We start from the raw sequence: 24,046 nt of genomic DNA, 5'->3' as shown, positions 1-24,046 counted from the left end.
AATGTTTGTGAGTATAGGGGTAAGGGTAGCAGAGAGGGAGGGGATTAGCTGTGAGGGGGTAGGGTCAATGGGACAGGTAGTGAAGTGAGAGCGCAGTATAAGTGCAAAAACATTTTCCTCAGTAACAGGGGAGAATGAGCTAAGTTTAAGGTTATGTGGGTTGTGGTTGATTGAGAGCATTTGATGGGGTGAGAGAATGGAATTATGTTGAGAGCTGATTTAGTTTCTGATTAAGTCGATTTTGTTTTAATGAAGTGGCTGACAGAGAAGTTGTAATAGGAGGTGAGGGAGGGCGGAGAAGAGTATTGAAAGTGGAGAACAGACTTTTGGGTTTGAAGAAAGATTAGCGATAAGAGTAGAGAAGTAGTGTTGCTTATGGAGATTAAGGGCAGAATAGTAGGAGTTCAAGATGAATTTGTAATGAAGAAAATCAGCTGAACTCCGAGATTTTCTACAGTGCTGCTCAGCAGTACGGGAACATCTGTGTAGGTACCATGTCAGAGGAGTATGCCAGGGCTGAGGATGAGTGTGTGATTTCCGAGCTATGGTAAGAGGGGCCAGATTGTCAAGGACGGATGTAAGGGTGGAATTATAGTGGCAGATAGATTGGTCAGGGCAGGAAAAGGAGGAGATGGATGAGAGGAGAGGTTTGAGAGAACTAGCGAGCTGTTGCTGATCTAATGACATAATGCTTCTGTGAAGTTTGGTGTGAGGAGTAGAAGGAGGGAGAGTTGTAGGGAGGGATGATATGTTGCAAGTAAGGATATGGTGATCAGAAAGAGGAAAGGGGGAGTTTGTGAAGTTTGAGAGAGTGCATCGATAGCTAAAGATCAGGTCAAGGGAGTGACCATCTTTGTGAGTGGAAGAATCAGTCCATTGTGACAAACCGAAAGAGGAAGTGAGTTGTAGAAGTTGTTTTGCAGAGGAGGCAGTGGGATTGTCAAGAGGGGTGTTGAAGTCGCCAAGAATGAGGGAAGGGGTGGAAATAAGGTAGCCAGGCAGCCAAGTGATCTAGAAATTGAGTTGAGGAGCCAGGGGGTCGGTATATGACTGCAACACGTATAGAGAGGGGAGAGAATAAGCGAGCCATGTGGGTTTCGAATGAGGAAAATGTGAGGGAAGAGATGGGTTGTATTTGTTGAGAGGTGCAATGAGAGGAAAGTAAAATACCTACACCACCTCCTTGTCTATTACCAGACCTAGGAGTGTGGCTGAAGTGGAGACCCCCATGTGACAGAGCAGCAGTGGATGCTGTGTCTAGGGGAGAGAGCCAAGTTTATGTTAGGGCCAGAAGGTTGAGGGACCGAGAGATAAAGAGGTCATGTATAGAAGTGAGCTTGTTGCAATCAGAGCAAGAGTTCCAGAGTGCCCAAGTGAAAGAGGTAGTGGCTTTTGATGCAAGAGGAATGTAAGTAAGGTTGGCTGAGTTTTGTTTTCTGAGTCTATGGGATGGTACACATGGATGTGCACGGCTAGGCAGTAGTTGAGGTCCAGGATTAGGGGAGATGTCACCAGCAGTTAGTAATAGCAAGAGGGAGAGTGACATGAGATGTGATACAGATTTGCAGTAATGAGACTGCTTTTGAGACGAGGTGCAGGGGGGAGAGAGAGTGTTTAGGGATAAGTAAAGTTCATGAGTACACAAGTAAGGTGAGTTTAAGAGAGATGGGCTAATAAACAGTGGAGAGGGAGAAGGAGTAATTGAATAATGTAGTTTGTTATAGAGACAAGAGGCAGCAAAAAGGAATATGAATATATTGAGCATTTTTACAAAAGTGGAAACCAATTAAACACATAAGACACAGTATTACAGTAGCAATTGCATAAGGAAACAATGAGGTACATTGCCCCTTGCCCAGATCCTTGTTAAATTCTTGTATAATTATATTGTTAATGCCTCACTTATAAAGTGTTCACTTTAAAAATGTGAACATATGTTGTTGTAGCAATGCACATCCCAAACTGATGTTAAAATATATAGGCAGGGAAGTCAGCTGTGTCCACTAAATTACTTGATTGATAAATCAGAGACAAATGAAGGGCCAATTTGAAAGTTAGATTCTGGTCTGGTCAGGGTGAGTTAAGTAAACACACAATAAAATTTGGAGGAGGTTAAAACTATAGAATAAGACAGCTATAACTTTTAGAATAATAGCAAGTATTGATAAGGATTGAACATCACATGGCAATTAACAAAACATTAGAAGTAAGACATTGGATTACTAACGATCTTCTCTCTGTTAAAAATATTGGCCACTACTCCATACTTATCTTACTTGACCTCTCAGCTGCCTTCGACACAGTTGACCACCCCCTCCTCCTACAGATCCTTAGCTCTGTTGGCCTCTGTGACACTGCTCTTTCTCACAGGTCTTTTTCTGTGTCATTTGTCGGCGACTCCTCCTCTCCAATGCCTCTGTCTGTTGGAGTACCTTAAGGATCTGTTCTGGGTCCTCTACTCTTCTCCATCTATACTTCTTTGCTGGGTAAACTTATCAACAGTTATGGCTTCAAATATCACCTCTATGCTGATGACACCCAGATCTACCTCTCCACCCCTGCTCTCTATTCCTCTGTCCTTTCTCATGTCAGTGACTGCTTATCTGGTATTTCTTCCTGGATGGCCTCTCACTACCTAAAGATTAACATGTCCAAGACTGAGCTCCTTCTTATCCCCCCTCAAGCTCTACGCCGACTTGTGACTTCTCTATCCCTGTTGACTGCATCACCATTTCCCCATCGCCCCAAGTCCGCTGCCTCGGAGTTGCACTTGACTCAAATCTATCCTTCGCACCCCATATCCAATCGCTTTCTACATCCTTCCGCAACCATATACGCAACATTTCCAAGATTCAACCTTTTCTGTGCGCAAACACCACAAAGCAAATAATCCACTCCCTTGTTATTTCCCAACTTGACTATTGCAATAACCTACTTACTGGCCTTCCTCTTTCCCGCCTCTCCCCCCTTCAATCCATCCTAAATGCCTCTGCCAGGCTGATCCACCTTTCCTGTCGCTCTGTATCTGCTGCACCTCTCTGCGAGTCCCTTCATTGGCTCCCCATACACAGCAGAATAAAATTCAAAATTCTCACCCTTGCATACAAAGCTCTCACCAACACCGCTCCCCTCTACCTATCCTCTCTAATCAACAAGTATACTCAAGCCCGCCCACTAAGATCCAACAATGACCTGCTCCTTGCATCTGCGACTATCACCTCCTCTCATGCTAGACTGCAAGACTTCTGTCGTGCAGCACCTACTCTATGGAACACTCTCCATCGTGCTGTCAGGCTTTGCCCTAATCTTTCTTCTTTTAAATGCTCTCTGAAGACTTTTCTGTTCAGAGAAGCCTACCACCCAACTCAATAATATTTCTCTTACCTAACATTTCCCTCATCTAACTCTGCATTAACATCTTTCTCAAACTTGCAGTCCTCACCTCCTGTTTCTTAACCTCCTACTCTTCTAGGGGCGCGATCAAATATACGGCGCAGGTTTCGGCGCAAGCATGGGAACCTGCGCCGACCGTAATTTGACCTTGCACATTGGGGTATTACATAAACCCCGCCAGCAGTTCATAAAGTGCCGTAAGTCAGATAAACTAGCGATGTCCAGAAATGAGCGTAAATACAAATTTCTGGAGTCGCCAGTGACTTACGGCACTTTAGAAACTGCCGGCACCTAAGAAAAGTAAAGAAAATAACAAATCTCCCGTAAAAGTCTAACACGCCTCCCAAAAATAAGCCCGACACGTAAAACCCCTATATCCGCAATCCCCCCTCTCATTACTAATATTAAATGTATTAACCCCTAGACCGACAACCCCCCACAATGCAATATGCCTATTTAAACTATTAACCCCTATATCCGCCATCAAACCCACACAGCAAGTAATAACTCAATTATTAACCCCTAAACCGCCATAGCCCACAACACAATTAACCTATTCAAGTATTAACCCCTAAACCTAACCCTAACAACCCCCTAACTTAAATATTATTTAAATAAATCTAAATAAATTTACTATTATTAACTCAATTATTCCTATTTAAAACTAAATACTTACCTATAAAATAAACCCTAAGATAGCTACAATATAATTATTAATTACATTGTAGCTATTTTAGGATTTATTTTTATTTTACAGGCAACTTTGCAACTCCATGTCGGCGTGTCGGCTGACCTACGAAAAATCATAGTCCCCACTCTTAGCCTCATAGCCCCAGACACGTTGGGGTTCAGCTGGGCTGCAACAAGGCTGTGTATAGCCTGAGGAGGAAACCTACTCGGCCGGGTGGGCCAGCTGTTGTCCCGCTTATTTGTCTTAACTGGGAAGGTCCAGACATACCTTTGCAACTTGGTTGCCAAATTTTTTCAAGAGACTCCCTGGCGCATGAGAAGCCGCACAAGTAATTGTATACCCACAATAATCAAGGGCGCTGGATGTGGTGAGCCGGTGCCGGAGTCAATCTCGCTGCTGTGAGAGACACTGTCATCGCGCGGAGGGTTCTACGCATCACGCACCACTACAGCAGTGCTGAGGATTCATGAGTGGTGGCGTGAGAACTGGAGGATAGCTGAAAGTCTCCTACCTGGAGAGGGCTAGCAGGAGGATGATCCGTCTGTGGTGAGAGGGGCGGCGAAATCACGAAGGGTTATGTGCTTTAAGATAGCAGAGCTCAGGATCTGTTGAAACCCTATATCCGCAATCCCCCCTCTCATTACTAATATTAAATGTATTAACCCCTAGACCGACAACCCCCCACAACGCAATATGCCTATTTAAACTATTAACCCCTATATCCGCCATCAAACCCACACAGCAAGTAATAACTCAATTATTAACCCCTAAACCGCCATAGCCCACAACACAATTAACCTATTCAAGTATTAACCCCTAAACCTAACCCTAACACCCCCCTAACTTAAATATTATTTAAATAAATCTAAATAAATTTATTATTATTAACTCAATTATTCCTATTTAAAACTAAATACTTACCTATAAAATAAACCCTAAGATAGCTACAATATAATTATTAATTACATTGTAGCTATTTTAGGATTTATTTTTATTTTACAGGCAACTTTGCAACTCCATGTCGGCGTGTCGGCTGACCTACGAAAAATCATAGTCCCCACTCTTAGCCTCATAGCCCCAGACACGTTGGGGTTCAGCTGGGCTGCAACAAGGCTGTGTATAGCCTGAGGAGGAAACCTACTCGGCCGGGTGGGCCAGCTGTTGTCCCGCTTATTTGTCTTAACTGGGAAGGTCCAGACATACCTTTGCAACTTGGTTGCCAAATTTTTTCAAGAGACTCCCTGGCGCATGAGAAGCCGCACAAGTAATTGTATACCCACAATAATCAAGGGCGCTGGATGTGGTGAGCCGGTGCCGGAGTCAATCTCGCTGCTGTGAGAGACGCTGTCATCGCGCGGAGGGTTCTACGCATCACGCACCACTACAGCAGTGCTGAGGATTCATGAGTGGTGGCGTGAGAACTGGAGGATAGCTGAAAGTCTCCTACCTGGAGAGGGCTAGCAGGAGGATGATCCGTCTGTGGTGAGAGGGGCGGCAAACTCACGAAGGGTTATGTGCTTTAAGATAGCAGAGTTGAGGATCTGTGAGCTGTTGTGGGAGACCCGGAGGACCGTTGAAAGTTGTTTTGCCCCAAAGTGACTGCTTATCTGGTATTTCTTCCTGGATGGCCTCTCACTACCTAAAGATTAACATGTCCAAGACTGAGCTCCTTCTTATCCCCCCTCAAGCTCTACGCCGACTTGTGACTTCTCTATCCCTGTTGACTGCATCACCATTTCCCCATCGCCCCAAGTCCGCTGCCTCGGAGTTGCACTTGACTCAAATCTATCCTTCGCACCCCATATCCAATCGCTTTCTACATCCTTCCGCAACCATATACGCAACATTTCCAAGATTCAACCTTTTCTGTGCGCAAACACCACAAAGCAAATAATCCACTCCCTTGTTATTTCCCAACTTGACTATTGCAATAACCTACTTACTGGCCTTCCTCTTTCCCGCCTCTCCCCCCTTCAATCCATCCTAAATGCCTCTGCCAGGCTGATCCACCTTTCCTGTCGCTCTGTATCTGCTGCACCTCTCTGCGAGTCCCTTCATTGGCTCCCCATACACAGCAGAATAAAATTCAAAATTCTCACCCTTGCATACAAAGCTCTCACCAACACCGCTCCCCTCTACCTATCCTCTCTAATCAACAAGTATACTCAAGCCCGCCCACTAAGATCCAACAATGACCTGCTCCTTGCATCTGCGACTATCACCTCCTCTCATGCTAGACTGCAAGACTTCTGTCGTGCAGCACCTACTCTATGGAACACTCTCCATCGTGCTGTCAGGCTTTGCCCTAATCTTTCTTCTTTTAAATGCTCTCTGAAGACTTTTCTGTTCAGAGAAGCCTACCACCCAACTCAATAATATTTCTCTTACCTAACATTTCCCTCATCTAACTCTGCATTAACATCTTTCTCAAACTTGCAGTCCTCACCTCCTGTTTCTTAACCTCCTACTCTTCTAGGGGCGCGATCAAATATACGGCGCAGGTTTCGGCGCAAGCATGGGAACCTGCGCCGACCGTAATTTGACCTTGCACATTGGGGTATTACATAAACCCCGCCAGCAGTTCATAAAGTGCCGTAAGTCAGATAAACTAGCGATGTCCAGAAATGAGCGTAAATACAAATTTCTGGAGTCGCCAGTGACTTACGGCACTTTAGAAACTGCCGGCACCTAAGAAAAGTAAAGAAAATAACAAATCTCCCGTAAAAGTCTAACACGCCTCCCAAAAATAAGCCCGACACGTAAAACCCCTATATCCGCAATCCCCCCTCTCATTACTAATATTAAATGTATTAACCCCTAGACCGACAACCCCCCACAATGCAATATGCCTATTTAAACTATTAACCCCTATATCCGCCATCAAACCCACACAGCAAGTAATAACTCAATTATTAACCCCTAAACCGCCATAGCCCACAACACAATTAACCTATTCAAGTATTAACCCCTAAACCTAACCCTAACACCCCCCCTAACTTAAATATTATTTAAATAAATCTAAATAAATTTATTATTATTAACTCAATTATTCCTATTTAAAACTAAATACTTACCTATAAAATAAACCCTAAGATAGCTACAATATAATTATTAATTACATTGTAGCTATTTTAGGATTTATTTTTATTTTACAGGCAACTTTGCAACTCCATGTTGGCGTGTCGGCTGACCTACGAAAAATCATAGTCCCCAGACACGTTGGGGTTCAGCTGGGCTGCAACAAGGCTGTGTATAGCCTGAGGAGGAAACCTACTCGGCCGGGTGGGCCAGCTGTTGTCCCGCTTATTTGTCTTAACTGGGAAGGTCCAGACATACCTTTGCAACTTGGTTGCCAAATTTTTTCAAGAGACTCCCTGGCGCATGAGAAGCCGCACAAGTAATTGTATACCCACAATAATCAAGGGCGCTGGATGTGGTGAGCCGGTGCCGGAGTCAATCTCGCTGCTGTGAGAGACGCTGTCATCGCGCGGAGGGTTCTACGCATCACGCACCACTACAGCAGTGCTGAGGATTCATGAGTGGTGGCGTGAGAACTTTAGGATAGCAGGAGGATGATCCGTCTGTGGTGAGAGGGGCGGCAAACTCACGAAGGGTTATGTGCTTTAAGATAGCAGAGTTGAGGATCTGTGAGCTGTTGTGGGAGACCCGGAGGACCGTTGAAAGTTGTTTTGCCCCAAAGGAGGGGTATAGCCAAACCCTATGCTGTGGTAAAAACTGCTTGGGAGACGGCTATTCGCAGCGGAGGATTTTTGGCCAAGCACCATCAAGAACTTGCAAGTATCAACGGTAGCCGCCGTGTCTGTCTTGAAATTCTAGACTTCAGGCTCCGTTTTTTGTACAAATTATTTAATATGTTGGGGTGGTGCTGACCTTGTATGGATAGTAAAATCAAGACTCAAGCTTGGAGCTAAGAACAGACTGTGTATATACAGCCTTGATCACAGGCCTCTGTGAGATAATGTGGTTCATGGGATAAGAGCTGCCTTGGTGTGGTTTCATTTACCAGGGGGCAAACTCCCTTGCCTGCTCAGTTCTGTTAAATTGGAGCCTGAATATTTCCTCCTTGTTGTTGGTTACGGGGTGATGAGATCACAGGAATAAAAGAAACTTTCCTGGTCATAAGGAAGGTTGGCACCATCAAACGTTTTGAACAATATTTGGGAGTCATTCTAAATCCCAGTTTTCTAATTATCCTGCTGGAAATATATTGATGTCTCTTTTTCTTCTGTTTATTATATGATGTGTACATATTAATAATGATTGGGTGATAGCAGGGTGCTTACCCTTTTAGATCTTCTGTGTTAGCAGTCGTTAGACAAATCTATATTGTGTCAAGAGTTCACTATTTTGTAAAGGGATTCAGGGGGATCAGGAAACAAGGTCACGAGAGATCAGTGTCCCTTTTTTGGGGATGCAAACTTTTTGCCCCCATTCATTTTTGCTTGGCCTTATTATTGGTATTTTTTCTTTTTTTTTGTCAAGTAAGACACAGGCTTATAGCACTGGTAGATAAAAGTGGTTCCTATTTCACATTGTTATTATATTAGGATAAGCACTTATTCACAACACCATATTGGGAAACTACTTTTCACATCTATAAAAAAATAAATATATAAAACACACAAAAAAGAGAAGGGGAAAAAAAAAAGGTACTCTCACTGGGGGTATTTGCCCCGTTTGTTTGTTGTTTTGGTTTGTAAGAGCACTTAGAATCCCCAGAGTGTGGCACGCCACACGTGGGTAATTTTTTTTTTTTTCACACCTCACTCAATGGAAAAATTTGTTATACAGGGTAAAACCAATTCCCCAAAAATGCCTGTGAAACTTAAAGATAAAAAAGCCAAGATGGCAGATATTAATGCTGATATTCCAACGGATTCGGTTCCCTTGGTTATTGACACTCAAGCTCTTATTGGCCAATTGACCGCTATTTTTCCCCCACAATTTGACTCAATCAAAAAAGAATTAGGAGTCATTTCGTCAGATATAGGAGCACTTTCTATAGAAGTTAAACAATTTTCAACACGATTAGTTGAAGCAGAAGATAGGATCTCACTGTTAGAAGATCAGGCAAATGCTTAAGAAGCTGTTATACGAAAACAAGAGGCCAAATTAAACAACATGCAATTGCGCCTGGAGGATCGCTCCAGGCGCAATAACATTAGAATTGTGGGGCTGCCTGAGTTGCCTGAATTTGAAGACCTGATTCAGTTTACATCTATCACTTTACCTCGGGCTCTGGGCATCCCAGCACAACTTTTACCACTAGCAGTAGAAAGGGCTCATAGAGTTGGTCACAAAAGGTTAGCAGGGGAGGGGCCTCTTAGACCAAGAATGTAAATCTTCAAACTTTTAAAATTTCAGGACAAAGTTGAGTTATTGAGGCTATTTAAAAAAGCTGATTCTCTGATATTCGGGAATAATAAGATATTGTTGTTCCAGGATTTTTCTGCAGAGACCTCCTCTAGGAGTAAGGTTATGGCACCATACTGTTCTCAGTTGATAAAGGCATAAAAGCCTGGCTGATTTACCCAGCGAGAATTGTAGTGGAAGACAAGGGCAATAAACGTATGTTCAATGAGGGGATCGAAGTCATTGAGTTTATAAAAACCTTGGATAGCAATAGAGGGCAAACATAATAACTGCTTAACTATGAGGTGCAGGGAGTCGATATTGATGGTTTTGCTTTGTTTTTGGTTGATGCAAAAAGTTAGATATTTGAATGTCTATATATGGATCTTGGAATCTATTAGTATGTCTGGTCTGATTTTATTATTTGTGGGTTTTTTTTTTTTTACATATATACATTATCCTGGGGGTAGTTTGTTAGGATAAGATGATAGTAGAAGGATTTAAGATGTTATCTTGGAACGTGGGGGGGGGATCTCTTCTCCAGCTAAAAGGAAATTATTCATTAAAATCTTAGCTAAACAAAAAACGGATCTAGTCTGCCTTCAGGAAACACATCTTAACGAACTGGAAGCAGCTAAACTAAAGACGAACTGGGTCGGAGAGGTAATTACCACTAAGGGTCATAATAAGAAATGTGGGGTGGTGGTATCACTCCATAAACAACTTGAGTATAAGATTATTAAAGTAGAGATTGATGTCGCAGCCAGGTTCATTTTACTTCAAATTATTGTTAAGGATATAAAATTTACAATTTGTAATATTTATACGCCAAATAAACTCTCTATAGAATTCTGGGAGGGGATTCAAAAGAAAGTATACCCGTTTAGGAGGGAAAACTTAGTCTTGTGTGGAGATTTCAATATGACATTGGAGCCGTGTTTAGATCGGCTTTTGAATAGGAATATAGCGATCTATAGGCAAAGTGCTAAATATTTTAAGAAATTTTGTCTTAAATTAAATTTGACAGATATTTGGCGCATTCAAAACCCTGATACTCAAGCATTTACCTGTGAGTCTAAAGCTCATAGGACGTTTTCCAGGATCGAAGTGTTCCTAGTTTCAGAGTCTTTATCTATTCAGCAATTAAAAGCAGAGATTAGAGAGATCCTGGTATCGGACCACGCAATCATTTCACTTTCTTTTCCTCCATGCAGTAAGGTTAAATCCCAGAATTCTGTGTTTTGTTTTCCTCGCTTTCTATACTCTGATCCTAGATTTCGATCTTGGTTGAAACTAAAATGGGTTGAATATGGTATAAATAATGCAGACTATAGGAACAAAGTGGAAATTTTTTGGGAGGCTTCAAAAGCAGTGTTACGGGGGGGAGATTATGGCCTATCTGAACAGACGAAATAGGAAGATAAAGTCACGGGAGGTTTTCTTGGCTAATAAAGTTAAGAATACCTTTAGACAGGTACAGAATGACCCCTCGCAGATAAATTGGGATAAATATTTAGCGAGCAGAAAAGAGAGAGATCTCTTTCTGAAACAAAAATCACAAGAGGAAGAAGTGAGAGTAAATTGTCATTATAGGGGCTTTCATGGGTGTTCGGCAAAATATTTTGCCAGTCTCACGAAAATTAGAAAGAAAAAAAAAATTCATACCAGCTATCAAATATGGCGAGTCTAGATTTCTTGAGACTCAAGAAATCAGTAAGGTATTTGCTACCTATTATCAACATCTGTATTCTGCGGTTGATACTAATTCTCAGAATCAAGATATATTTTGGTCTAAAATTGCGACTCCCAAGATTCAATCTGAAGAGTTGGCAATATTAAATGAACCAATAACCAGGGAAGAGATTTGTAAGGCTATTGATAAACTTAAATTGAATAAAGCGGCTGGCCCAGATGGGTTTCCAGCAGAATTTTATAAATGTTTAATGGAGGAGCTTCTTCCAGTTCTGGAGATTTTGTATAATGAGTATTATACCACAGATAAAGCGATTTCATCATATTTTTCAGTAGCAAACATTTCTCTTATTTTGAAAAAAGGTAAAAATCCGGAGGATCTAGCATCCTATATACCGATTTCGGTCCTGAATTCTGATTACAAGATATTAGTTGCAATTCTAGCCGCTAGACTTTCCTATTCTCTACAGAATCTTATACATCCTGATCAGACAGGATTTATGACCTCTAGGAATCTGACTAAGAATTTTCGTAAACTTACTACCTTTCTAGATTATGCTTGGAACAAGGAGCAAGGACATAAAATCACTAGGGCTCAGGATATGGCAGTGCTTACGTTGGATGCAGTCAAAGCATTCGACTCTATCGTTTGGGAACACCTATTTATGTCACTTGTTTGTTCACAAAATCTACTCGGCACCTATATCATATTTGTTAGTAAATGGAACTTGTTCCCCTAGGATAACATTGCAGCGAGGCACGAGACAAGGTTGTCCGTTATCACCTTTATTATTTAACCTAGCCTTGGAACCTTTAGCGATACGATTGAGAGACACCTTAACAGGAGTTTCCCTGGGCTCTCAAAGTTTGAAAATTTTGCTTTATGCGGATGATATCTTAGAATTTTTGGAGAATATTCATCAATCGATACCAATCTTAATTTATCTACTTGAAGAATTTAGCTCTTTTTTCAGGGTATATGGTCAACCTAGAAAAAAGCAAACTAATTTGTGTTGGTAAATGCTCTCCTACATCTTTTGCAAACCCTTTCAGAGTGGTCGATTCTATTAAATACTGTATTTAGGTTTAGACCTGCATAGGAATCCTAAGCATTGGTATTCAGACAACTATCTTCCGCTACTCCAAAATGTTAAATTGGATTTACAATTATGGGTGTCTTTCTCTTTGTCTATAACAGCGAGAGTGAATCTGATTAAGGCTATTATCTTTCCCCGCCTCCTTTATCCACTACAGAATCTTCCTCTATTTTTATCTAATTGTGATTTGAGAAAGCTTTACAGCTATTTCTCCAAATTTATCTGGCAGAACAAAAAACCTGTCTGGCTCTAGCTAGGCTTATGCAGGAAACCTGTTTAGGAGGACTAGCACTTCCGGATGTTAGGCTGTATAATATAGCATCTTTGATAAAATTTGACTGGTTGGCTAAAACTAATATAGTTTCTTCCATTCAGGAGGAGACCTTTTTAATATATCCTTTCGCGTTAACAGCAATATTGCATTGTAAACCTTGTCAGCTGCCCTCTAATGTTTTTTCTCTTATAACATTCAAAAATATAGTCTTAGGTTGGCACAAGTTTTGTAGAATTCTAGGGATCGATTTTGTTTATTCAGATTTTCTTCCTATTCAGGGTAATCCGCTATTTTCCCCAGGCATTAATCAAAGTGTTTTCAAATCATTGGCAGAGAAAGGGCTTAGTTTGGTAAAGCAGCTATTGGGTGTGGATTATCAACTACTAGCAGGGGAAACCCTATTCTCTTTATACGATTTACCGAGCTCAAATCTATTAGCCTTTTTTCAGGCCCGACACTTTATTTCTGCTCAGAAATGGCAATTCCCCCCATCTATTGCGTGGTCCGATATCAGAACTTTGATACAAAGATTTGTTACTGGTGACACGTCAATCTCATTGATTTATGATATTATGCTATCGAAGCAAAGTCAGGGTTTCGTGGATAAGATTTGTAATTTTTGGGCTGTATTAATCCCTGATATGGATCAGGATAGGATTAATCAAAGTTTCATTACTTTAAATAAGTGTAGAGTTTCAATCAGTTGGAAGGAATCACACATGAAGCTTGTTAACAACTTTTATTTATACCCACTTAAGGTAGCTAGATATTACCCGTCTAGGTCTGCAAATTGTCCAAGATGTACGAATCCTAGAGCGGATTTACTGCATATGTTTTGGTCCTGTCCAAAAATAAATCAACTATGGTTGAAAACTATATATTGGGTTAATTATCACTTTAAATTGTCTGTTTCTCTCACGTTCCAAGATATTGTTTTCTTAGTTATGACCCTCAATAAAGGAGATAGTTTTGGGCTTTGTATCCTAAACACCATTATTTTATTGGTTAGACACCTTATATTAAAGGATTGGAAAGCTAGTAGAGTGCCTGTATTTTCACAGGTTATCCAAGCAATACAATAACAAATTGTTTTTTTCATTTTTTCATTTGCAGGATGTTTTTATTAGGATGGCACCCTGCTATTTCCTTTCCTCTCTTCTAGTTTTGCAGAATTGGTAGTATTAGAGGTGTTCCCTCACACGTGAATAACAAATTCTAGCGAGGCATAGTATTAACTATCTCTTGGAGGGGGGTTTTTTTTTGTTGTTTTTTGTTGTTGTTGTTTCTCGTTTTTTATGTGTGGCAGCCAGGTGCTGCCAGGAGTAGATTGTAAAAAAAAAAAAAAAAACACCGACAATTTGAAGTTAAATTCTGTTTAAGTTTAATCATGAATATATGATTCTTTTGGGTTTTTTTTCTTACTTCTGTTGGACATGAAATCAGTGTATTGTAAATTGTCTGTGACAAATAAAGAAATATTTAAAAAAATAAAAAATAAATAAAGTACAAAAAAAACAAACACTAAATTACAGAAAATAAAAAAAATTACAAGAAGTTTAAACTAATTACACCTAATCTAAGCCCCCTAATAAAATAAAAAAAGCCCCCCAAAATAATAAAATTCCCTACCCTATACTAAATTACAAATAGCCCTTAAAAGGGCTTTCTGCGGGGCATTGCCCCAAAGTAATCAGCTCTTTTACCTGTAAAAAAAGAAATACAACCCCCCAACTTTAAAACCCACCACCCACACACCCAACCCTACTCTAAAACCCACCCAATCCCCCCTTAATAAAACCTAACACTAACCCCTTGAAGATCACCCTACCTTGAGCCGTCTTTACCCAGCCGGGCAGAAGTCTTCATCCGATCCGGGCAGAAGTCTTCATCGAATCCGGGCCGAAGAGGTCCTCCAGCCGGGCAGAAGTCTTCATCCAAGCGGCATCTTATATCTTCTTCCATCCGACGAGGAGCGGCTCCATCTTGAAGACATCCGACACGGAGCATCCTCTTTGCTCGACGTCCAATTGAAGAATGAAGGTTCCTTTAAATGACTTCATCCAAGATGGCGTCCCTTCAATTCTGATTGGCTGATAGAATTCTATCAGCCAATCGAAATTAAGGTAGGATAAATCATATTGGCTGATATAATGCTAGATATAATGATGTATATCAAAGCAAAGATTACCCTGAGAATAATATAAGAATAGTATGTAGATGATTTTTCTTTCTTTTTTTTAAAATATAATAGTTGTTTGCTGAAGATATTTGTGTAAAGGTTTAGGTTCCACTTTGGTGCTGCCATGTTGGAAGCTAGGTGTTCCCCTTATCAATCTCTTCTTTTGACGATTATATTAATTATATTAATTATTATATAATTATAGACAGATATAATAAAAGGCAATAAAAGAGAGTGTGAAGACAAGACTGTCTCTAAAAAAGCACACACTGCTATTCTATTGGTTGCAAGTATACTTGCAGCCAGTCCAAAGTAGATACTAGAATATTGCATGGGAGTGCACATTTGGAGACAGCAATGCCTTTAGCTCTTTCCAACGGTGTACCACAGGACTTTTTCGGAAATAAATTATTTATTTTAGGTTTTAATTACTATAAAGTCATGTTTATTAGTATAGGAGTAGCTATGTTCTATTCAAGGGACATTAATCGCATAACAACACCTGTGGCGGGCTTGTGACTAACTCCTCACTGGGAAAGATTATGTCACTACCCAATACTCCAATCTCAACTTTGCCCAAGGAGCAGCAATCTGAGGGGGAAAATGGGCCTTAAATCAGTCTGAGGAACCCTCTCAACGAGGAATGTGGAGCACCTCAATTATTTAACCTCCTCCTGTTGAGGCAAAAATTAGACTGGAACACCAGAGATGGGGGAGGAATTAAAGGCTCTTGGAGCTTTTGGAAACATACAGTATGCTACACATTTTACAGAAAACAATATAACTCCTCTTTAAAAAGTTTATAAAGTTTTTTTTTTTTCTTTCTAAGCGGGAAATTGACATGCGCGCACATGTGCAGTTAGTGTGGCTAAAAATATGTGAGGAATGTGGTGACAAATTTTGCTAACTGGCAGATTTTGCTACTTAAAGGGACAGTTCACCCAAAAACTTTCTCCTCTTTAAATTATTCCCAATGATCCTTTTTACCTGCTAGAGTGTATTAAATTGGTTGCAAGTAGCTCCTTTACTCATATTTCAGCATTTGAAATAGCTGATTTAGTTTGTGGTTTCCCAACCTATACTGAAAGTTTTGATACTGGCGTATACGCTATTGACAAGCCTAAGTAAACACAGCCAGCAGAAGAGATTACACCCTCAGTGGGGGGCATGATAGTTAAGTAATAAAATGATAATTTTCCATTGTTCTCTCTATGTACTGAGCTTTGGTGTTCCAGACAAATATAAGATAAGGAAGCAAGTCTGTGTACATAAAAGTGATAACATAATGAGATCTGATATTACCTGAAGCTCAACCCATTGTAATAGGCTGTGGTTTCAAAGCACAAAACCAGCTACTTCAGATACACAAATAAACCCGAAAATGCAATTTCTCAAATATTTTATACTCTGCAGTTGGTATAACAAGTCATTTAAAATACATTTATGGAAAAACAATTTTACAGTGTACTGTCCCTTTAACAATGTGAGCCTGCACGCAGAATGGGGCAAAAACAAGTGGAATGCGGTGACGTATCTGTGAGCATGCGCATATTGGTAGGTTGCAAATTCTGACAGGTTGCAGAATCCAACAGAACACTGGTACTCATTGATTATTGATTGATATATTGTGCTTAGTAACTTTGAGAAAAGCAAAGGGACAAAGTTTTTTACAATGCTAGATATATTTAGCAGTAACCTCTTGTAAAAAAAAAGCCCTGTATAAACAAAATAGCAAGTGGATTCTCACTCTCACCGTCAGTTGCAGCCACCAAGGGCTAGATTTATCAAAGCTGAGGCGGACAGGGGCGCATATACGCATCCCTGTACGCCTCAGCTCGCCTGTGGCGGGCGAAATTACCCGCAGGTAATCACCATTGCACACAAGCGCAATTTTGTGCTCGCGTGCAATCCCGCTCCCTGCCCGCGCACAGCCAATCACGTGCGGGCAGGAGCTGTCAATCTTCTCGGTCGGACTTGACCGCGGAGATTGAATTTCGCCACCCTAGAGGTGGCAAAAAGGTTAGGGAAGCGGCGGTCTGGTGACTGCTGCTTGTTAAATTACGACAAGCAAGTTTTTGTGAGAACTTGCAGCCATAGGGCTTTGGTAAATCGAGCCCCAAGTATCAACATAGAAGCAAAAGGATCTGCACTCACTGGACAATGAAAGTTTAAGTTTGACTTTCATGTCCCTTAAATTCCTGCATAAGGGTTAAACAAAGCTATATTTAAAGTGATCTCCAGAGCAGCAATGCACTAATGGAGCAATATCTTAAAACCGACAAAGAAACAAACTGAAAAGTATCTGAATATTGCATGCTCTGTATGAATCATGAAAGTGTATTTTTAAATGTCCCTTTAAAGGGACATAATAGTCGAAAAATTACCATGTTCGAATTCGTTAGAGAATGTAATCTTAAGACTATCGACCCTACACTACTATGGGCGAAATTACAAGTGGAGCGCTAATTAACTCTCCTGATCGAGCGTTTATTGTGCTAGAAGTAATTTTGTATTTTGAGTTGAAAGTAAACTGTTTATGCCCGGGTACCAACCCGATGAGATAAAAAAGCAGAAGTATATTGTGTGCGCGTTCACGTTTCCCCCATAGAAGTCAATGGAGAAAAAGTGGAAAAAGTAACACCCCACTCTCGTGCAAACCCAACATGAAAATATGAATATTTCACATTCCAATGTTCTTCACATAGAAGGATTTGTTCTATTTATTCTTAAAGGGACAGTCTAGGCCAAAATAAACTTTCATGATTCAGATAGAGCATGTAATTTTAAACAATTTTCCAATTTACTTTAATCACCAATTTTGCTTTGTTCTCTTGGTATTCTTTGTTGAAAGCTTAACCTAGGAAGTTCATATGCTAATTTCTTAGACCTTGAAGTCCACCTCTTTTCAGAATGCATTTAACAGTTTTTCACCACTAGAGGGTGTTAGTTCACGTATATTTCTTATAGATAACACTGTGCTCGTGCACGTGAAGTTATCTGGGAGCAGGCACTGATTGGCTAGACTGCGACTGTCAAAAGAACTGAAATAAAGGGGCAGTTTGCAGAGGCTTAGATACAAAATAATCACAGAGGTAAAAAGTATATTAATATAACTGTGTTGGTTATGCAAAACTGGGGAATGGGTAATAAAGGGATTATCTATCTTTTAAAACAATAAAAATTCTGGTGTAGACTGTCCCTTTAAATATGTCTACATATATATGATGTTGTTTTGTCCAATATATATCTATAAATGATTATATATAGATATAAGATATATACAGATATATATATATAAGATTGTCTATTTATAAATACTTAGAACATATTCTTCTATGTGCAGAACATTGGAATGTAAAATATTTACACCAAATACATAGTTAAAACCTTTATTAAATATGAATATTGCATAAATATGCTTTTACATGTTTTCATCTACTTAGCTGCAAAGGGCTCAAATGCACTTATATATATGTCTATATATGTGTACATATGTATCTATGTGTTTATATGTGTATATATGTCTGTAAATACATATATACACATATAAATACATATGTATACATATATATATATATATATATATATATACATACATATATATACATATTTAGATATGCATCTCAATGTTACAGCCATTTGCCTGCCTTTTTTTCAGACCTCATATCTTTGAGCCCTTATAACTTTTTTGTGCAATATATGTTTCGTGAAACAGTTAACCAGAGCTCTGAAGTCGTGGTAATCATTCTAGAGTAAATAACGACTGCGCTCAAGCGATTGTGTTTACTTTTAGCGGTAATCCTGCTGGCCCTATGTGTTTAACCCTCACAAAAGGGGTTAAACACACAGTAGAAGTGCCACGGAGCATGGCTGGTCCTCATTGGAAACCGCTGCAAATCCCATCAGCAGAGCTAGTTTCCCATCTGAATGTTTAAAATCGCACAAACAAATGGTCTATGTTTCACATAAAGAACACTACATACCAACATAAACATTTCTAAAGATAACAGTTGTGTTTCTAAAAAATTTTTTAAGGGCCTTGTGGTACCAACTATAATCTCTCATCTGAGGGTTTTTAATAGCAGATCCTGGATCAGCAGCAGTTTCCTGTTGGGACCAGCAGTTCTCTGCGGCTCACAAGCTGCCCTTTACCTATGAGTTTAACCTATGAGTTAAATATTGTTTCAGGGTCACTAGTGATAACATTGTATGCTCTAACTAATTAGCATGTCATTTTTTTCCACTGTAACGACCCCTTAATTTATTATAACCAACCAGTAGTTCTGTCAAGATAAAATAGTCTGTTGGGTACAGTACAAGAGAATGGTAACCCTGATTTTTCTGTTGCAGTTGATTACATCATCATGCAATTCGGTCGTGTAGCGGATGATGCGTTCACCATGGACTACAAGTATCCTATGTGCGCTGTCCAAGCGTTTGCAATCGCTCTGTCCAGCTTTGATGGGAAGTTAGCTTGTGAATAAAAAAAATAAAAAAGTTCACCCTCAACTCCATTTTTTTGACTGTTCTGAATTTCATAAACAATAAAAATATTTATTTTAAACCAAAATGAGGGAAAAAAATGTCAACTGTGTGATTTTTTTCTTCTTCCCGTAAGGCAACTTTTCTTGGGAAATGTGTGTATGACTAAAAAGCAGACTTGAATGTGATTCGGTGATTAAATGGCAGTAACATGAACACTGGGAATTTTAATAGGTAGTGAAAGGGGGTTGTGAAAAAACACGGGGGAGGTGATTACAAAATAATAAAAAAAAAAAAGGTATAAAAACTGAAGAGGAAAAAAGTAGAATGAAGAATAAGGCTAAATCACGTTAGGGAATGGCTATCACAAAAGAAAGTTTTGATTGGCACAGACAGAGTAAATAGCAGGCGAAATAAGGGAAATACAAAAAGGAGAGAAGGAAAAACTGGGAAGAGAGAATCATTTTTATTAGAGAGTTTGTAAGAGAAAGGGTTGAGCACCAGTAGAGGAGGGTAAGGAGAAGTGAAGAAATCCTCATGAAAGGGAGGAGTCACTGTTGTTGGAAGGGCTGGGCAGGTGATATGGAGGGAGGAGAGAAAGTAAGGGAGGGAGCAGGACACAAGAGGGAGTATAGGGCAGGAGAGATCGTGGGATGGACGGTGAGATAGGAGGAGAGCTGGTGACAGGGAAGGGCAGTGGGTGGAAAAGGGGGGCGGTAGTATAGAGAGAGGAGGGCACTGGTGGTAGGAGGGGAGGGAGCAGCTGTTCACTCCTTTACTCTCTTTTAGTTCTTAGACTTGTCTTCTTTCTGACGTCTCCTGATCGGACCCCCTCCCCCTCCAGGAGTCAGTACCCCCTTCCTTATTCCCCTACAACAGAGGCCACACAACACTCTTCAAGAGCCAGGGACAGGTAAGGACAGGGGACACAGACACCCCCCCCCCCAATCTGGGTCACTGGTGTTGGTGGTGGGGGGAAGGAGACAGAAAGAGGGAGGTGGGAAAAGTTACCAACTCTGCATTAAGTGTGTTTGTGGGATACAGCCCTCCCTATGACAGATCCATGCTGCGCTGTAAAATGAGCTGATAATGATCACACTGTTTTCTAGAATAGTATAAAGTATCTATATACTGATAATGACAATGTTGTTTTGTATAAAGATGATGATGATGAGTATCCCCAGATTATATGTTGAAGTGTATATTGGTGATGCGTGGCTGATAGTCTACTGCAATCAAACAAGGATAACAAATGAATATTTGTATAGTACAATGTAGTATTTACATAAGTCACTTTATACCGATACTGAGTAATGATACACGAACAAGTGTACCATATGATTATTATGAGTATCTACACAACTGTAATGAACACAGCTTTTAAAACAAAATGCATTGTTCTGTGTAATCATGTTGACTAACATGTTGTATAACTATCATGTGAGTATATACACTTTTTAAACTAGTCCCATCTATCTGTCTTGTAAATCTCCCCATGGAATATGATTTGTAACAAATTAGTGTTGTTATCAATAATAATACAAGCAATCTGTTATATTATTGTCTATTGACATTTTAAAGAAAAGCTAGATTGATGGTAATCATAATGAAAATTCACTGTTTTATATTAGTATGATAATAACATTATCAAATTAAGTATGGTAGTATCCCAAAAACTGGCTGTCAGATTTCACACTAGATTACTTCCTGCTTTGTAATATTTTTTTGGTACAATTGAGGATTCCATGTTTTAACCAAGAACCCTTTTACCACTAATGTCCCTTGTTTGTGAGTTCCATTTCAGACCCTACTGTAAATGTTCATATAGTGATACCATGCACCTATAGACTGCTAATATACATACAAGTAGTATGTAGGTAGGATGTGTATACACATGTAATAAATATGAGCACTGTGTATTTATATTTTCACACTTATAATAGGCAGATGTGAAAACATGTTGCACTGTGTATTGATAGACGTTATATATACAGTGGTAAAAAACACTTTATGTACTGATAGGGAACACACTGAATTTGTATTTTTGTTTATTCCGTTATTTGTTTGTTTGTTTTTTTAATAGTGGGCCAATATATTTCCAAGCCCTGACACCTCTTACAGATACACACAAAAATAATAAATCTAAGTTTTATTAGAAAGGTGTTCACAATTCAACAGCCTGATAAATTAATTCTTATAATGCGCTGTATATATAGATCCCCAGAGCTCATAAATTGATTTTTTTTTTTGCTTGACCTATTTTTTAAAATGATTACAATCTATTGTATGTGTGTAAAGAAGATTATTATTATTATTATCAGGTATTTGTAGAGCGCCAACAGATTCCGCAGCGCTGAATATGACTAAGAAGCTGTATTGTGGGGGTAAAATGGGTGTGTTGATTTCAGGGTGATGGTCTTTACATGGAAAAAAAAGGGTCTGGAGCCTATTCAGTCTAAGTGGGGCCATAGAGCTGTATAGTGCTCATTATAGAAATCAGCAATAATACAATGCTTTAATGTACTAGGGTAATTTATTGTTGCACTACTGTTGTTCTGTGTGTTGTTACCTATGCAGAAAGGATTACATACATAGTAAAAGTTCACTTCAGAGAGGCCTCAAACTTCCAATTTTAAATTGGACACAGACAGCTAATTAGGAACATCATATGTGCATAGCCACCAATCCACTGATTGTGCCCAGTGTGAGAGCATGCATGCATTGACAATGGATAATAGACGGTAACTATGTGTTTAGTTCCATTGTGAGGGCTAAACGCATATAGTTGCTGACCACCATCCTGTAGAAAAATGTATCTAAAGATTTTTGTACAAAATAAATATGGGGCTTTATGTAGCTAAGCTTTTCTAAAGGATTCTGATTGGCCCTATAGTTAGTGAACTTTACTATTGCATGACTGAATGCCTCTATTACATTAGATCATTATACTGTTGCTCCTTTATGTCCTTTTTTTAAAGGACCAGTATATGCAGCAGATTTACATAAACAACAAATGCATGAGAACAAGACAATGCAATAGCACTTAGGGGGCGATTTATCAAGCTGAGGCGGACATCGGCGCACATACACGCCCCGGTCCGCCGTAGCTCACCTCTGGCGGGCTGAATTCCCATTGGCGGAATTCAGCATTGCACACAAGCACTATTTTGCGCTCACGTGCAATTGTGCCCCCTGCCCGCGCACAGCCAATCACGTGCAGGCAGGAGATTGAAATTAGCCACTTTAGAGGTGGCAAAAGGTTAGGAAAGCAGCGGTCTGATGTCCGCTGCTTGTTAAATAAAGTGTAAATAGAAAGACTCTGGCCTCAATTTATCAAGGTCTGTCGGCCGGATCGACCTCGCTCAATACGGCGAGCAATACGCTCGCCGTATTCAGCATTGCACCAGCAGCTCACAAGAGCTACTGGTGCAACGCCGCCCCCTGCAGACTCGCGGCCAACAGGCCGCCAGCAGGGGGGTGTCAATCAACCCAATCGTACTCGATCGGGTTGATTTCCGGCAATGTCTGTCCGCCTGCTCAGAGCAGGCGGACAGGTTATGGAGCAGCGGTCTTTGTGACCGCTGCTTCATAACTGCTGTTTCTGGCGAGCCTGCAGGCTCGCCAGAAACACGGGATATCAAGCTCCATTCGGAGCTTGTTAAATATGCCCCTCTGTTCGTTTTGTTAATGGAAGTAAATTGCAAAGTTGTTTAAAATTGCATGCTCTATCTGAATCATGAAAGTCTAATTTTGACTTGAGTGTCCCTTTAATAGTTTCACTTAGTTTCAAATAACCGAATCCCTGACAAAGCAGGCACCTAGTGTACACACTGAGATAGGTTGAAGTATATTTCAATAGATCATTTTCTGCTCTGCATTAGATTTTATAGTTTGCCTTGAGACTCAGCTAAAACTATTCCATATGTGTAAATGCAATTAGTGTCAGTGAGAAATAAGATTTAACCTTGGTTTAAAGGGACGTTATATGTTTTTTTCTTTGTTGGATTTAAATTGAATGCATTTTAAAATATCACAGTTTTGTATTTTGAAAAACAGATATTCCTTTGCTGCAAAATCAAGAGAACAATACAGCCCTATTGTGGAGTTTCGCACAGTTTTTTTTTAAGTTGAAACAGTGTCCATTCCTATGCATAGTGAATATATTGGCATTTATTGTCTCTTTAATAGATGTACAATTGGGGTTGAAAAATCTGTTTAAAATGTAGGAGTCAGTAAGAATATTTAGGAACCAGACAGTGGTATCTAATTATACATATTTATGGAGAGTAGCCAAAAAAGTTAGGAGCCAGGGGTAAAATTCTAGGAGTCAGTGGCTCCCTGGCTCCTGGATTTGTCGAGCCCTGATATAAAGAGTTAACAAGCATAACTATGCCAAGTACTTGTACACTAATATTAAACTCAAAAATAGACCTATCAATACTCCAGACATGGATTTAGGAAAAGGTTACGTTTTAGGAAATCTGTGACTTTGGTTAACTAAATTATATTGATTTCAGTTTCCAATAGCAAGTAGCTGAAGGACTTTATGGCCAACCCTGCTTTCCACAGGTACTAAACCTTTTGAATTATATAGTTATGCTAAGTATCTACACACTAAGATGAATACATACTGTGGTATGATGACAATGAGTAATTATATACTAATAATAAACATGCAGAAATATGTACGTATAATATGTGCACGCACACACACACACACACACACACACACACAGATATATGTGTGTGTGATTTCATATTGTAAGGTGTTTGTTATAAGTTTACAGTTCAGGCTTCTTAAGCCTAAGGGCTTGGGGTCGTAATGTGACTGTCTACTGCATGTAATCTGATCTTCAAGGTGATTT

General features: G+C 39.8%; 2 protein-coding genes across 9 annotated transcripts in view; both read left to right on the top strand.

Moving 5' to 3' along the window:
• Positions 1 to 19,269, top strand: part of LOC128652401 (tubby-related protein 1-like) — a 114,309-nt gene extending 95,040 nt beyond the window's left edge. The window contains exon 11 of the mRNA XM_053705340.1: positions 19,050 to 19,269. Coding sequence (XP_053561315.1) covers positions 19,050 to 19,183 — 134 coding nt within the window. The 3' untranslated portion in view covers positions 19,184 to 19,269. The remainder of the gene's footprint in view (positions 1 to 19,049) is intronic.
• Positions 19,270 to 19,934: 665 nt separating this feature from the next.
• The window catches only part of TEAD3 (TEA domain transcription factor 3), a 159,401-nt gene continuing 155,289 nt past the window's right edge, over positions 19,935 to 24,046 (top strand). For 4 of the 8 annotated variants that reach the window (XM_053706799.1, XM_053706800.1, XM_053706797.1 and 1 more), the window contains exon 1: positions 19,935 to 20,094. The gene's annotated coding sequence lies outside the window, so the exon portion shown is untranslated. The remainder of the gene's footprint in view (positions 20,095 to 24,046) is intronic. The other 4 variants (XM_053706802.1, XM_053706801.1, XM_053706804.1 and 1 more) reach the window with 3 other exon arrangements.

This window comes from Bombina bombina, chromosome 3 (assembly GCF_027579735.1).
Source record: "Bombina bombina isolate aBomBom1 chromosome 3, aBomBom1.pri, whole genome shotgun sequence".
Classification (NCBI taxonomy): domain Eukaryota; kingdom Metazoa; phylum Chordata; class Amphibia; order Anura; family Bombinatoridae; genus Bombina; species Bombina bombina.
Note: the sequence above shows the minus strand (reverse complement) of the source record. Positions and strands in the feature narration are given on the sequence as shown.